The 17,329-nt window shown below is 47.2% G+C and overlaps 1 protein-coding gene across 4 annotated transcripts in view; it reads right to left on the reverse strand.

The window, feature by feature from the left end:
• Positions 1 to 17,329, reverse strand: part of LOC137471556 (phosphofurin acidic cluster sorting protein 2-like) — a 54,489-nt gene that overhangs the window by 18,211 nt on the left and 18,949 nt on the right. For 2 of the 4 annotated variants that reach the window (XM_068185982.1, XM_068185983.1), the window contains exon 2: positions 1,872 to 1,959. In XM_068185982.1, the coding sequence (XP_068042083.1) occupies positions 1,872 to 1,959 (88 nt within the window). Of the gene's footprint in view, positions 1 to 1,871; positions 1,960 to 9,182; positions 9,227 to 16,130; positions 16,166 to 17,329 lie in introns of those variants that run through there. The other 2 variants (XM_068185985.1, XM_068185984.1) reach the window with 2 other exon arrangements.

Here is a 17,329-nt window from a genome sequence, read left to right on the forward strand (position 1 = left end):
CCATCTGAGGCCACTCTGTAGGCACGCTGTGCTGAAGCTGCCTACAGCCTCCATCTGCCTTCCAGCAGTCCCAAACCCTGCCAAGGCAGCTGGTCAGGCAGGTGGAAAGCAGCCTAGAGAGGCACACAAACTCAGCCCACTCCCACAAGGAATGCTGAGCCAGGGGGTAATGTGGGCAAAAGCATTCTCCTTGTTTTCTTCAGTTTTGCAGGAAGACTACACCAGCATGCAACCACAGCTATGTGGCCACGCAGAGAGGAGGTGACCATGTTTAAATTAAATCCCTGGATGCAGCCTCCATTCCCTAACAGGAAAAGAAGCCCTGCAGCAAGAAGGCCCTGTGACTTCAAACTGCTGAGGCCTATTAATTTCTTTTGCCATCAAGGTGCAAGATTGGCCTGTGCCAGGGATGGGGGTGGTCTGCTTGAAAGAGCTGTGCAGTCTCTTCCACAGTCCCGCATTTGCAATGTGTGAGGACTGTAGCTGAGGACATGCACACTCAGCACATGTCAGCCCCAGCATAACTGGGCTGCACAAGAACCCAAGGTTCCCCAGTGCAGAGAAACACATTCAGCTCGGGCTGACCATGCAGGAGAAAAGTCAGGGACTACCCCAGCCCTCCCAGTCAAGTCGGACCCACAGCTCCCAGCTGGCTGCCAGCCCCCTAGTCCTGCGCTGCTGTCAGCTGTGGCCCAGCCTGGACTGCTTTTACATTTCCAAGGGCCAGCCAGGCAGCTCTCTGCTGCTCAGGTTGGTTCCTTGCTAAAGCCTGCACCAAAGGGACATGGGTCTCAGGGCTTTCAGCTCTCCTGAATGACACATACACACAGTGATGGAAAGGCCAGCAAAGTGGGACACTGACCAATAGTGTGTGGACCACAGCCTCCTCCTACTGTCCTCACTCTCTCTCCTAGGTTTTATACATTCTGCTTTCAGTTTTTGTGTGAGTGAATCAGGTCTGCCATGAAGGCAAACTCCAGCTCCCAGAGCTCTACTAATATTGCAGCTTCCAGCATTAATCCAGGATTTAGATCCTAATATGTGCAACACAAAGAGCTCTGTGGGAGCACAAAGCTGCTGAGCTGACGGCCCACGATGCTTTCAATGGGATCAGCTGATTTTGTGCCAGCTGACAAGAACGAAGGAAGGACACCAGCACCCTAGCTGGGTCAGGGAAGCTGTGGCCAGGACAGCATACTCAAGATGCATTTTGTTTTCATGCTGTCCTTTGGCAGGTGGAAAGGAATACACCTCTCCACCACAAGCAGCAGAGAGGGTGGAGGGATCACACATATCAGGATGGTGGCAAATTCCTGACCCCTTGGTGACAAAGACCCTCTCCCCTCCCTTCTGCCTGGTTAGAGGCACCAGGCCTAGCAGGGATGCACAGGGAAAGGGAAGGGATATTAGAGATCAGACAAATATCAGCAGAACATTATGCACAGAGACCCTGATCCCTTGCACCCTTCCCTTCCCAACCTTCACTCCCCAGGGAATGATCTGGATGGAAGCCACTGCTGGAAACCATCCAGCACTGACCCTCTCTTAAAGGGTAAGGAACAGTGGGATGACAAACTCCATGCAGCACTTTGAGAGGAGGGCCTCAGCAGAGGCAGGCAGGGAGGCATGACAGATTCTGTCCCAGTGTCTAACCAAATTCATTCCCCATACAAGCCATCACCAGGTATCTTGCCGCTGTCCCTGGGGCATCGTTCCCACCTGCCTGAGAGCCAAAATCTCCCTGAGCATACTAACTGAGACAGAGGGGTTGGTTGGCACTAGGCAAGGGACATGCAGACCAGCACTTCACAGACAGCACAAGGATGGGCTTGGCTTGCTGCCATCAGGCAGCAGCAAGGAGAGGAGCCTACCTGAATCTTCACAGCGATAAGCACAGAGCTCAGCTCTTTGTCCAGCTCTTTCAGCACCGTGAGTTTCTTCAGGCGCAGACTGCAGAGCCTGTAAGACAGAGAGAATGGGACACATTCAGGCACCACCATCCCTGGGGCCCTGCCACATGGTACCCAGTGCTCGGAAGGCAGCCTGGATGCTTGGCCCAGCTGCAGGCACAAGCTTGGCCTAGGAACGCTGGCATTCATGCGCCATGGAGACAGCCCGTCGGGGAAAAAAGGAAAGAAGGAAAATTAACAGAGCTAAAGCAGGCTTAAGGGATTAGCATGCAACAGGAAGTCCAACAGCAGGCCATGTGGTAAAGAGATCCCTTCCCAAGCAGGGCTGTTGCCAGCTCTGCTTAAATCTACCTTGGCCACAGCACTGTTTATTTATAAACCAAAGCACTTAAATCCACTCTTATCCTGGACTTAATTAAGGCAAATGTTCCCATGCAGACATCACAACTCAGCTCTTCTCTTGCACGGTACAACACAGAGATGACTTGGGAAGCAGCCCCATGGGAGGCTTCATACAACTTCAGCCACCCTGACAAGCTCACATCCTGGGGACTCGGCATGGTAAGTGGCACTTCCAGGAAAAAGCTAGGAAGGATCCTGAGGCTAAGTGAAAAGAGCTACTTTTGCTGCTCGAAGGAACAGCCAGTGCCAGTGAGACAGCCAACTACTCCAATATCCTGCCTAGGAGCCTGCAGCAGGACTCCCATAGAAACTGCTTGCAAGGAACTCTGTGTCAGGGAGCAAAGCCAGACATGGCTTTACCAGCAGTAAGAGCACACTGATGTTTTGCAAGTTACCCTCTGTGCTCCATGGCTACATTGCTGCAGACTCTGGTTCCCAGGACTTCTGTGGATATCAGCATGCTGGACCTGAGAGTCAGGCCACCCTCCCCAGAGAACAGATTTGACTACTACCAAATACCTTTCTGTCTTACACACTGTGCTCTCTGAAGGCCTGCTTTATTTATTTTTAAAGGAAAAAACCTGCTCTTGCTATGGTGATGTACAGCAGCAATGTAGAACAATCCCAGAGAATGACAGTAAAAGGGGAATGACAGAGCCAAACTGCAGGACAGGTTTAGAGCTTAGCAAGCACTCACCTCCTATCATGTCCCTGTCCTCCCTTCTAAAATACTTTTAGCTTGTGCAGAAGGTTTCCTGGACTGTGACTGCAACCCTGCTGCTCCGCCCTTCATGTTCTGGTCCCTCCTGGTAGAGACCAGAAGTCAGGAAGCTGGGTGTGCAGGGAAGGTCTGCACACTTGTTTGACAGATGGCTGCATTATTTCAGCCAAAACCCAGAGCACAGATCCTAAGCTCTTGTACTCTGTGCACTCCAGCATTATAATAAGTGATCCCATCTCTGTCCACCCTTCCCCTCTGAGCCTCTGCTTGTATGAAGGGAGAAACCTTATTACCTGAGGCAGGTTTCTTCCTCCCCAGAAATACTTAGGCATGGTTATGGGGTCAGCCAAAGACAAAGAGGCACCGCTCAGGCAGGGAGGGAGGGACTGAGTTTTCACCAGAAAAAGGGGTAGAGCAACACCATCAGATGTACTGAAGGAAAACTTGCAAAGAGGCTAAGCTTAGCTAAAACCACCACTGACCAGTGCTAATTGTGACTGTTGCTAGACAAGCCATGGAGAGAAATGAGGCTTGATCATGTAAGACAAGGACAGCACATCTACTCAAACTTTCCTTGCAGCACTAATTTAGTCACCTAGTTACCTGCATGGAAAGGTTATCTCTTAAAGACTAAAACTTTCATATGGATATTCAGTCTTAACTGGAGGGTGTGGAAAGGTTTTAATTCTCCCTGGCAGTCATTCTCACTGTAGAAACACACTCCTTTTCAAAAACTAATTCACTCATTAGTTCTTCATGCTCCTCTCTGAGGCAGTACCTGGTCTTTTTTCCAGGGGAAGAATGAATGCCTGCTGTCAGCTCTGCCCACTTGGGCAGCTCTTTGATCTCTGATACGGCACTCTTCTCTTTCTATCCCTCTCCAGCTTTCAAGATCTATTTTACACAGTGAGAGACACTGCAGTCTGCCCCATGTCCTTTCCATAGCACGTGCCAGAAGGTGATTCCCTCCTTCCACCCTCTGCTCTTCCTCCCTGCAGCACTCAAAGACATAAGGTACTCAAAGATATAGCTTGCACTCTGCAGCTCCAACCCTTCTCAAAACAGTGCTTTCTAAAATACCACAACCCTTCCCACAGGGATTAATATGCATGTTCTAGAGTCTGCATGTACTTGCAGCACAAGAGCACACAGTTTTAAAGCAGCTTGGCTGTCCCTAATGATCCTCTTTTGATCTGTTACTTAACCGATCCCTGCATCACCCAGATTTACATCAGTGCTGAGTGATCAGTGCCAGTCCAGGGCAGGAGAGGGTCTCACACAAATCTCTGCAGATATCTACAGGACAGGATTGATCCACAGTGATCAGATGCTGCTCTGAACATTTCAGCCAAATCCCATGGCAACTACCCCATGGTTTTGTCCAGAACTGATCACAGCATGATCCCTGAAAAATCACTTTTTGGTAGACAAATGATAAATCTGGATTTCCTTACTCCCGTAATTAAACAGAACAAGTAGTAACTGTTCTTGAGCAATGGAACTACTGCAGGGACCTCCACCATACTGAGTTGTGGTAAATATGTCTGTGTAACATTCTGATAGCAACAATGACTGACAGCAACAGGGAAAATGAACTCCAACAGGGCAGTCTGACAGCCTCCTGGAACAGTACTCCTACACTGCTTTACTGGTCATTTACTGGGGAGAGGTACTCACTGTTCCCCAGTATTATCTTAAAAAATGCTGCCTTCTTTCCCTCACTAAATGACAGATTTGGAGCTTTTGCTCTGAAGTTTGATTGAAACATTTATGCTTTCACCAAGCTGGCCTGTAGTTATCTTGAAAAGGAAAGCTCTTACAACATACATTTTGTGAAATTCACTGCCAGCAGCAAAGCACTGCCTCCGGCGGCTGCTTGCAAAAGCATCCAATCAAGAGGTCACAGGGGACACACAGTGGCTTATTTTTGTTAAGGAAGCTTTCCTGTCTGACCATCCAGGACTACAGGTAACTGTACTAATTCTAACAAACTGAATATTTCTTCTCCAAGGGATACATGCTCTGCCCTGCTAATGTGAAGAATCCCCATTCTTTTCATAACCTTCCTGCTGCCTGACACACCCCAAAAACATATCGGAAGTCCATAGAGATGTTAATTCATTTCTCCTCGTCTCAGAACGCTACATGTTCCAAAGCTACTAATCCTGCTTCCTGAGCACTTGTCCTTGCTAAGAGTTGTTCTGCTTCTACTGCTTTTACCTGGCTCACCAGAGTATCCTTCCAGATAGGAGAACAAAACATCTGCAAAAAGAACTAGATTTGGGTAATATAAGAGAACATCAGTTAAATCAGTCTGTAGTTTACTTGAAATGTGCATCATACAGGTGATATTCTCCATCGGAGAACTATAGAATTGTTAAGGTTGGAAAAGACCTCTGAGATCATCAAACCATTAACAAAGCAGGACTATGTTCACCACTAACCTTGTAACCCATGTACACGAGTGCCTCATCTGTTTGTTTTCTGAATACTGCCGGGGTGGCGATTCCACCACTTCTCCACCCTTTCAGAGAAGAACTGTTTCCTAATACCCAGCCTAAACCTACTCTGGTGCAGCTTGAGGCTGTTTTCTCTTGTCCTGTCACTTGTTACCTGGGAAAACAGACCAACCCCCAGCCCAGTACAACCTCCTTTCAGGGAGTTGTAGAGAGCTATAAGGTCATCCTGAGTCTCCTTTTCTCCAAGCCAAACAGCCCCAGGTCCCTCAAGCACTCCTCATAAACTTAATTCTCTAGACCCTTCAATAACTCCGGACACACTCCAGCACCTCAGTGTCTTTTGTGTAGCGAGTGGCCCAAAACTGAACAGAGTATTCAAAGTGGAGTTTCAAATCATCAGGCAGAGGTGTGAGACCTGCTGAATTCAAGGTGCCACATCCCTATCTGCCATGAGGAGGATCAGCTCATACCTATGTATGTACATGACCCATTGTGGCAATAGAGCTTGGGCTGCATGCTGCCTCTACAGTGTTTCCACTGCACATGAAACATGGACTGTTATGGGATGTCCCAGGACAAAGAAGCAGCTTTCTCCAATATTTTTGCTGACAGTGATTTACTACAGGCTGGTCTTCCCAATGAAACTGAATCAAGTTGAGTGGATTAATATGCAACTGGTTTGTGGTGCAGTCACAATTTCTGCATTATCACTCCACTATCTTTCCTTCATGTACATACAGACTAGAAGGATTTGTATAATCTGGGAGCCCGAGAGAAGGAGCAGATGCCATTTTATTGCTTTAAAAGCTTGTTGCCTCTCTGGGCTCCGTGTGACAAGTTCTGTGTTTTCATTATTGGTTGCCTCTGTCAGAGGCTTAGTCAATTCCCCTGACCCAGGAAACCACAGCCGACGAAATCCTACGATTCTGAAAAATCTTCATATCTGCTTTTTTGACAGCAGACATGGGAGCTTAGTTATGGTCTCTGTTCTTCCCGGGTCTATCATTCACTATCCCTTCCTCAAAATAAATCCTAAATATTTAAACTTTGATACAGCTGAAGTCTGGCCAGAGCTGCATTGTGTCCCCATTTATTGCCAGAGCAATATAGAGATGTATAGGATCTATTTTACAAGCATTCTTATCATTATTTGTTATACCAAATCATGTACATATTGTCCAAGAACCAATTCACTCAATTTAATATTTTTATTGCAGTGCAGTAAAAGTGTCAAAATTCTCTGTAGATTCAATGGACCAAATCCTCTACCTCCTGGAGACCACAGCAAGAGGACATTAAAGCATTTTCTTTCCTACTTTTTTTTTTTCTTTTCAATAACAAAAGGTAGTTTTTTGCTTTCCTTTTCACTGAAGGAGCAATATAAAGCATTATGCAACAATTCCCTGCTTGGACAGTACTCTTTGCATAACTTCCTCCTTGAAGAAAATGAAAGTGTTCCCCAAGTTAAAAAAACTAATATTGTTTTGAAAAGCAAGAAGGTTTTCTGCTGCTGACTGTGCCACTAAACTGGGTCACAGATGGTGCCCTCCATGGATGAACAGAACTAATAAAATCTTCTTAAGAGCAACTACAACAGTCCTCCTCATTCTGGAGGAAGTCTTGAAATATTATTTGTATGTTTACCATCCTTTTACCTACATAAATGTATATGTATGAAAATATGCTTTTAGAATTTTTTTCAAAAGTATATATATTATTATAAGCAAGTACTAATCCAAAGAAAATCTCATCCAAATAACAAAGCAGTGTTTCAGCTGATGTGCGACATCTGGAGAATCTGCTCTTGGCGTGGTACCCACTGCAGCTGGAACAAGCCAGGGGAAAATCCCAGTGTGCATCCAGAGTCACTGCCCAACCCCGCTCTGTGCCCCAGCCTCAGAGCCAGTCCTTATCCCCGAGTTAAGGGCCAAGCCCATGAAATGCTCTCTTTTTCTGCTGATATCCTGGGCTGTTCAGTGCTTGGCTTACCAATCACTCGTGAGCGGCAGCTCATACTCTGGACAAGATTGTTTCCCTGGACATTTGCACTGATTTCTTCAAGTGGCAGCAGCCTTGGCTTTCCTGTAGCTTCCATGCCACCTACAAATGTTAGACCACATCCACCTTTCCCAGCACTGGCCCTCTGTGCATCCTTGTCAGCACTACCACCCTAACTAGATGCACAGACGTGGACTAAGCCTTTAATAGTGTCAGTTTAGCTGCTCTTCAATTTTTCCTGACTTTGACAGCTCATGTTTCCCTTCAAGGTGATATTAAGCTCTGAGACTGGGGTTCTGGAAAGATGTCAGAATTTCTATGGGCTCACAAGGCACGGGATGCTCCCAACGCTCCTGGTACCCCTGCCAACAGCTGGAGTTGCACCTATTCCCAAAACATGCTCCCTCTAGAGGGCAGAAGGCAGCCGGCCAGGACGACAAACCTGGGACACCGGGACGCTCTGCAGACTGGCCGGTCGCATGGAGCAGCTCGTAAAAGCAGATCTGATCAGAGGGGTGTCCATCCACAGAGCTCACCTCGGATACCGGCCAAAGCAGGTGTCAAGGGAAGAGCACATGAACTGTGTGCCAGCGGTGAGGCACCACCCAAAAAGTGCCACAGCTTCCTGAAAGCAAGATCCTCCTCGAGCCCCAAATGGTGTGTTTGCATGAGACACCACTGATGCACGCAGAGGGGAGGAGAGACCTACTCCACTTTCAGAAACCAAGTCCCTGTTGCCAGCAAACAGAACAACGAACTGGGACAGCAGCAGATTCATCAGGCTCTGCAGATCAGGCATCAGGACAGGAAGGTGTGCCAATCACAGATGGATTGGGAGAAAAGCCAGCGTCAGCCTGCTCTGAGAGCTCCCCCAAGGGAGAGAGACAGAGGACTCATGGCTTGCCAGCACACTCCTGCCACACTGCCCTCTAGCCACTGCAACTGCTGCAGCCTGGGATGGGCAAGTAAAGCAAGCTGCAACGAAGAGGTGTAACACAGTAGGACACAAAGGCCAAAAGAGATGACAGCATCCTCCTGGGGTCACCAAGGAAAGAGCTAGGGCAGAGCCACCAAATACCTGCTGTGTCTCAGGTCTCTCAGCCAAGCTTCACAAGGTGATGTGCAGCACAACAGCCCTGGTTCTGACCAGCATTCCTCTCCTTGCCATAAGGGACATTTTGGCTCGTCTGCATCCTGGCTGACAGCAGCTTGCTATCAGTAGCACATGTCTGCCCTGCTGCTGGATACAGAGCAGGGCTCTGTTACTGCAAATTGCAGTAGGTTTGATTTAACCCAATTCCCAAGTGACATTCACAAAGAAAATTCTAAAGCATGAAGCACAGAAAACAAAACCTGCCCAGGTTGTTATGTCCCTCCATTTCCTGTGAAGCATTTCACAGCTTACAGCTCTGCCTGCCTCAAGAAATCCAGCCTGTCTTCCCACATGACTATTCCTCCCCTCTATCATCCCATCTCCTTCCACGTGCCCCTAGACAGACCAAACCCGAGGCCAATGCTCAGACATCCCAGAGGACTAGATGACACCCTCCTTCCTTTTGTCTTTGAGGGTGCAGCAAAGGAAGGGGGTTCTTGTCCTCACAGCAGCAACTTGGCTGCACTACAGGGGAGGAAGATGGGTACAGTCATGCTGGGGAGGGCAAAGAATAACAGTATCAGTAGGATATACATTACCAAGAGCAAGGGATCATCAAGCAATTCATCCTCAGTCAGGAGGCAAATAGGAAGAAAAGTGTCCTGCAAGCAGATAACATCTAACTTTCCTTGTCTTCCTGGCTGGCTTCTTGCTACTGCCTAGAGTTTTCCTCACAGCCTTGTGTCCTGGTTAGCATTCCCCCCCTGGAATGGCCATTCAAGATAGACTGCAGGCACTGAAAAGAGGCCAGTGCAGTGCATTAAATGGGACCTCAGCACCACTGTACTGAATTGGAGCACCTCATTTTTTTCATTTTCCTATCCCCATGGAAGGGAAAATCCATACCATCAGCCCCTGCTGTTCTCATCTCACCTGGCAGGCCATTCTTAACTGCATCAAACATCACCATCTCACTGTGTATGCACATTTATCGGGCATGCCCTGCTCCAATCAGCCCTTGGAAGAGTGTCTAACTTTATTCTCTGCGCAGACGATCTCTGCTTCGGTCAGCACCCAGCTGCTTTGTTAAACACTCTGAAGCAGCTTTCCCACCGGCTGCAGGAACCACACACGGCTCTGCCCAGGGGCTCTGACTGCCACCCAGAGGCCTCCAGGCATCTTCTCTTCCATCACAGGCTGGTAGCATTCCTCTGTGCTCAGAGATGTATTTCATAGTACAGCAATACCACTGAGACAGCACACAGCTGCTCTCAGAGGCAAAGAACAGGACAGGTCGTATCCCAAAGAGACACAACAGTCAGGATAAGGCATAGCAGGCATTCCAGGCTCAGTCAGGTGCACCAGTGAGATAAGGAGGGTCGGAGAAAGGAGAAAGGATAAGGACATCAACACTATGCATGACTCAGCCAGCAGCAGTAACTACTACTGATCACCAGCAACAGCCATCAGAGCTGCTTGCTACCAGTGTGAAAGCAGCCAGGTGTAAGGGAGGAAAGTGCAGACAGGTACTGGATTCACTGGTTTTGTCTGGAAGAACTAAGATTCACTCAGGATTACAGAAGAGATTTGTTGGATTTATCTAAGAGAATATAAAAATATTTCTACATACCAAACAAGATGTACAATATCATCCTCTTCCTCAGGGCTTTCAAAACTGGTAACTGACATATGTAGCCAAACTGCAGCCAACACTGTTGCTGGACCAGCCACTACTTCCTTCACAGGAAGGTTACAACGGGTTTTGCTTTAGAAAGACGCTTGCTAAAGGAGGTCAGTCAACATGCATCACTGCGTGTACACCAGCCCCACGCCCAGGGAGTCACACGAGGGGTGGCAGATGGACCACCAGCAGTGCAGTGCAGTGCTCAGGATGCAGAGCACTTCTCTTTCCTAAAAGCTAATCTACTACAGGCTTTCAGCTGCTTTTGGCCTGCCATAATGTTACCATGCTAGCAAGGCACACCAAAGAGTGTTACTACTCATAACACTGCATTTCCAATGAAAGAATGGCTACTCAGGACAGGAGCTAACATCGAGATCCCTCTGCTTGTTTGCTGTCCATGGCATAGTGAGGCTGTTCCAAGCAGGAGGGCCAATGCAGAGGTCATGGCATCGCAAACCAGGACAGAGCAAGCCTGGCTGCAATAGAAAAACTCACACAAACGATTGGCCAAGGCCATACAGGAGTGTTCCCTTTTCTCCAGTACTTCACAAAGCATGGACAGCAGTGACACTCTCAGACCAGCAAAGATCTCTGGGATTCCCTCTGGTTAGGCCTGCAGCCAACAGCTCCAGAGTATATGTGCTCTCCTTCTCGAGCCTGCTGAGCCATCCTCTGACGTTTGGACGTGCCTCCTCACGTGGACAAGTGTGTGCCAACATCTCTGCAAGCAAATAGTTTCTAAACAAGACAAATGGTGCTTTCTCAAACCAATTCAAACACCATAGTGGAAGCCAGTCAAAGATAAGCCTATATTACAAAATGCTCCCTTCCTGTTCCCAGGCAGATTTATTTAAGCACAACTGTCCTTTACAGGCTCCGTAGCTACAGACAGCTCCAGAGTTTCAGACTCAGTAACACAGGCAGCCTCAAAAAGAAGTGGACCACTCTGACCTACTACTTGTTCGTGTTGTGGATTTGTGTTGAGGAAAAGCATGGCACACTGTGGGCAGCAGACAGAGAGATGGCCAACATCAGTATATAACCTACATGCCACCTCCTGACTTGAGGACTGCTTCTTCCTGATCCTCCCTGCTGCGGACTGAGAGCTCCCATGAGTTCTGCCAGCCTGGAGAGCAGATCACACACAAGATATACATCCTTCCTACCCTGATCTAAGTGGACATTCCCACTAATGTGGTTAGTCCCAGTGTAGGAGGAAAGAGCAGCTGCCACTGTGATGCCAAACTTACCCAGAACCTCAAACTCCCAAACAAGATGAGCAAGGCTTGTCAGCATGGGCAGGGCTATTCCAGACTCCCCTTCCTAGCAAGTCTCCTGTCTCCAGACAGAATTCAAATTAGAGCTCTGCCCAGTAGCTGTTTCCCAAGAGGTTTATAAACCTCTCTGTTGCACTGGTCTTTTAAGCCACTGATCTAGACCAGTGAGGCCACTATGCAGACCACACACAACAAACCCTTGTCTGAAAAGTGGGGAAGCTATGAAAGGGCAATTGTTAGAACCATGGAAGAGCAATCACTGTGTATTCAGTGACAAAAACAAGATCAGAGGATGGAGTGAAAAACCTGAGATCTGCCTAGAAAGACACTTGGCTACTCCAACCTGTCACCAACACAGACATGCCAGAGCTATCCCACACTCCACAGCAAGGAGCTGCAGCTTAGCTGGTACTACAGAGCAGCATTCCTTTTAGAACAGAGGTACCTGCAAACACTCCAGTGTGCACTGCTTCTCCTCACCAGTTAGCTTCAAAAATAGCCCCTCCTGGAAGAAACATCCATCTTGAAACACCACTGCAATACAAAGCTTCTAGGCTGTTTCTACCCAACTATGCTTGCTTTTCTGAGGCAGGGATGCCACACAATCCATGCAGCTGGAGTAGAAGTGACAAGACAGTACACATTGCTATGGCTCACACTAAATTCCCTAGCTCAGGAAGACCATGGTATTTATCAAAAAATCCCAGCACAGAATACTGCTTTTTGTCCAGGTCCACTGACCCTGTAACATCAGGCTCTCTGGGAGCAGGCATCAAAAAGCATGAACCAGCTATGCTGCAGAAATAAATGTGTCCAGGGAACAGTTGGAGCTCCAGTGGACCACAGCAGAGGCAATTTCCTCTCAGGGCCTTCTCCAGACAAAGCATGCAGGCAGCTGCTGTCCACAGTCATTCCTGCTCACTGGCACCACAAGATTTGCCAGCAGGCTGCCGGGCTGTCCAGCAGACTGTCCCTACTCTCCAAGGTGCTGCAGCTTGGGCTCAGCAGTGTCAGACAGTCACTGACAGGCTGGCAGGGCCCTTGGGGGCCTCAGCAAGCAGCACACAGACAGAACAGATGACACTGCATGCACCTGCAACTGCTCACTTCCAGACGCTGTCCCAGTGGAACAGGACATTCTTTCTAAGGATCACTGTGCCTATTCACCTTCTCAGCAAGCTGCAAGCAGGGCCAGGAGCTATCACAGCACACATGTCACCCAGCAAAAGGGTCCATAAATAACTTGGTGTGCCTCCTCACCACATCCTGTACTACAGCCACACAGGGCACAGGCAGTCATCCAAAGACACCCTCACTAAGAAAATTTTAATTTGTAACATACTTCAGAAGTTCAACACCCTACCAACCACTTTGTCTCTTTAAAGCACAGTTTTGTAGTGCTCACTAAAGCACCAGAATGCCTATTGAGGAACTCAGGAAATGGAGGGACAAGTGATTTATCATGCAATCCTTCTCACCAACCCACAGGACTGTGTGGCTGTAGTGAAGGATTTCCTGCACAATAGGTGCACACAAAACCACTTGGTGCAACAAAGGCACTCCTTTATGTCCATTATCTGGGCATATGCTGTCCTGTATATGTTCAGATGCAGCATCCTTGTTTTCTCTCTAAGTACTATGAATTTTATACAGGAGGTCATTAAGCATTTTTGAAATGAGTTGTCCTCAGCTCTTGTACACAAGCTTCCAGAAAAACATTTGCCAGTGCACATACTACCTTGAGACTGGCCCACAGGAAGCTCTGCATCAGCCAACTGAAGCAGAAGAGACAAAAACATGGTTTTTTTTTTGGTTCACTGATCAAACTGTAAAACAAGTGTATAAAAGAAATAAAAGCTAGTTCCAGTCCAGAATAATATTGAAAAGTTTTTAAAACAGCCATGAGGGGACACTTTTGAATCTGACTCTATCAAACAGTGGTTACTAAGGGCAAGAAATAAGACTGCAAGTGACTATGAAATTGTAGCCAGTTACAGTTTTCAAGAGGACAAAAGTCAAGGGAAAGCAACATCAGAGAAGGAAACGTAACTAAAGGCGCAGGATCTGAACATACCAAAAGGGTACCACTCAAAGCAAAAACTTAGTTCAGAAATATCTGACAGTTCCTTAATAGAAATGCAGCTTGCAGCTATGAACAGGCTGCCAGTTCAAAGGAGAGGTGAATGCACTCCTCAGGATAACCACATATGGAGAAAAGGCAGAGGAAGCTGTTCTCCAGGGAAGGCAGATACCGAAGCACAGGGTCTTTTGTTAGCACAATTCCTTGGATGCAATCACCCTATTCCTCCCCCACATGAAAGATCAGAGATTGTCAAGAGTGTTCAAAAGAGCCTATTAAGCTTGCACGGGGTGCCCACAAAGAAGAGGCCTGTTCTTTCCCAAGCCAAAGGGAATCCTTTTACTGTGCTCACTGCAGCTCCCTTTCATGTTCAGCTGGGAGAAAACAAGCAGGGAGAAAGAAAACAATGCACAGAGCAGCGAGGAATACTAGACAAGCGCCTTGCTATCCCAAATTCATGGAGCTGGGAGCTTTCTAGAGGAGAGAACACAGCACTGGTTTGTTACTGCAGAAAGGGCAGACACAAGGCGCAGACACAGCAAGATGCAGCTCCCTGGGAGCTTCCAGGAACATGCTTCAAAGGTGGGGTGGGAGATACAACTTCATTGTCCCAAGTCAAGATTTGGGTCTACGTGGTGGGATAGAAACAGCCTGCTCTCAAAGCAAAGCAAAACTGCATCAAAAGCTGATCTCCAGCTACACCCACAGTGCAAACAAGTATCCTGAGGAATAAGAGACAGGACAACAATTACCGTTTCCCAGACCCTCCTCAGTGGGTCCAGTCCGACAGTGAACAAACAAATCAACATGTAAATAACTGTTCCAGGAGAGGACAGCATCTGTGGAAGAAAGTGACTGCATGGAAGCCACCAGTTGGCCCCAGCACTGTAAGGCAGCCTCCCCACCCCAGGAGACACACTGGTCCCATACTTCCCACTCAGAATCTGTCACCAAGCTAGTGAGCACACAAGTGCTGGCCCTGAGAGCTGGCCTTCAGTGTCCCTTGCACTCTGTTCCAGCTCCAGCACAGGCTGCCATGCTCAGGAAGGAGGTGGACAGCAACATTCACTTGGCCCTGACAGGCTTATTCCAGCTGCAGGAGGGCACCACCACAGCTTGATTAGGGTAGTGTCACCAGCAGGATTTCATGATGTGTCAGGCAGAAAGGGAGAACAGACTGCTGACACAAGTCACCCACATGCAGGATATTTGTTCATACAAGCCAATTGCAGGAAGAGTTGAGAAAGTTATTACCATTATTTCTACATTTGCCTGCTTAATCTTGTTGTCCTAGTTACCACAGCCCTGGTGACTAAGGCAACCAGTCTTGGCAAGTAAGAAGCAGAATGCAATGAGATGTAATACAAATATTTAAGATTACTCTCAAAGAGCAAAAGCAGAAACAAGTAAAAGCAATTCTGTGCCCCCAGCACCATCCCCAGTCTCCCTTCATACACTATGTTTCTCATCACCTCCACAGGAGTTAGAGAATGGATACTCAGGTTTGTTTGTGGTGTACCCAGGAGACCCAAGGTGGGCTGCAAACCCAATTCAAATGTGCCAGAGCTCCCCTACACACTCCCTGTTCACAGTGAGTTAACTGTACAGACACTAACATGTACAGTCCTGTGCCCAGACTGAAGATCAGAACTTGTGTTACCATTCAATAAACAGTTCTTCTTTACCCATGTATGGTCTCTGCAGCATGCAGGCTGCAGGTTCATAATGCCCTGGAGCATTTCACACAGGCATTTCAAGGCATCTCCATCTAAGAACTGAGGAACATGACACCCCTGTGGTTTCTGAGATCACTATCAGTTCTGAAACAATCCCAGTCCTGAGCACATATTTGCTTCTCTGTTATTTTTATCAGACACACACAATACCCAGAACATCTCAAGCTCAAGGCTGTGTAAAGTTAAGTCCAAAGTTACTTTAAGTGAACCACATGACTTGGACAATACAAAGGCACTTCTGCTGTCCACAGTCCAGAACCTCCAATTCTAAACTCTAATGATCATGATCCAAAATATATCCCAAAATATAAGCAACTCTTGCTGTCATAGAACTCCAAGTAGCATTTCACTAAGCTTAACTTTTTCTCCCCACTTGCTACTAAACTTCACATAAATGGAACAAAACTACATGCTTTATATTTCAATCAAGATATCAGTTATGCAGAACCTTTAAGAGTGAAAATAAAAACTGGAACAGCTTTTGATAGACGCTTCATGTTTAGCTTGCTCTGAACACTAAGTACACAGTAGTGCTGGGCACCTCACAAGAAACAGGAAAGCAAGACTATTATGCTGGGATGGGTGATTAGACCCTGAGAAGAAGATGAGAAAATTTCAATCAAGATATGCATATAATAACTCATGATTCATCATAATAAAAAGATGTGTTTAAAATATGATTTAAAAGGGGAAAAAAAATTATCCCTCTCCAACCCTTAATTGTCCTATATTAGAGCTGTGTATAGCATTTAATTAATTAGGGTGCTTACCTGTTAAAAGCTAGCCACATAAAATAGGACTTTCATTTTCTCCCCTTCACATTTTAACAGCAGAAGAGACAATCACCCAGGACCTTGTAGGCATCCTCATGAGAAGGTGTGGAGCTTCAAGAAGAAAATTTGCAAGTATGTGGAGCCAACACTGCTGGACATTGAGCTCACAGGAGTGAAAGTGACAGGAGTGAAAGGCTGCATGTTCCAGGGTGTGGGATGGACTTCCAGCTAGGAAGCATCAAGCCCTGAGTTACCTCAGAAAATTCTGCCTTCCAAGGCCTTGTTCGAACTACGTTCCATTCAAATGAACTTCAGAGGAATGACCTCTCTTGAAGCAAGCACTGTTTTAAAGCCATGTTTCTGCTTAAGTTACCAATATTTTTTCACTTAAAATGAAAACAGCATAGGGTTTTCAAATCAGTCTGACCTAATGCAATGGGGCCAGGACACAACAACTTTTAACTACTTTTGAACTACAACTACAGCAGGAATAAGCAAGCAAAGGCAACAGGGAGGCTGCAGAGAGGCAGAGGCTCCTGTTCATGTGCCCAGCTGGAGGGAAGGCAGGCAGGCACCATGCTGCAGCTATCAGTTCTCTGCCCCCACCTCTACAGTCGTTGCTTTGCTTGTCCAGCAGGTAAACTGCCCCAAGGACCAGCCCCCAGTCTCCCTTCTCCAAAGTGGGATGAATAACAAAGCTAATTTGGAAACCAGAAACCAGGCAGGGGCTTGAAGAAACCTATGCAGGTTGCCACAGCAACTCCACAAATCCATGTCACCGGAGACCACCATACTCAGAAAACTCTGACAGCAAAGCCCTTTTAGCACTTGGATGATAGCCAGCTATCCAGTTTTCTGGCAACAGGACTGCAAGCCTAAGTAAGATCAGCCCAGCTCAATCTTATGAATGGAAGATCTCCAAGGGACACCAGAACAGCTGGCACGTCTGGTGCAGGCTCAGCATTCCGCAAAGCCAAGCTGTGAAGGTACTGTAAGGCAGACCATTGAACTGCCATTGTGATTGATTCTCCGAGTTTTTCCATTTGAGGGAATGATACATTGGAGATCTACTTGTGAGCAGCAGAGCAGCACACATGGGGAGTGCAGCACAGATTGTTCTCTGTTAAAAAGTAGCCTGAGCTGCTTCAGCACAACAGGCAACAAAATCATAAAACTAGACCTACCCAAGTGATTAA

The sequence above is a fragment of the Anomalospiza imberbis genome, chromosome 3, assembly GCF_031753505.1.
Source record: "Anomalospiza imberbis isolate Cuckoo-Finch-1a 21T00152 chromosome 3, ASM3175350v1, whole genome shotgun sequence".
Taxonomy (NCBI): domain Eukaryota; kingdom Metazoa; phylum Chordata; class Aves; order Passeriformes; family Viduidae; genus Anomalospiza; species Anomalospiza imberbis.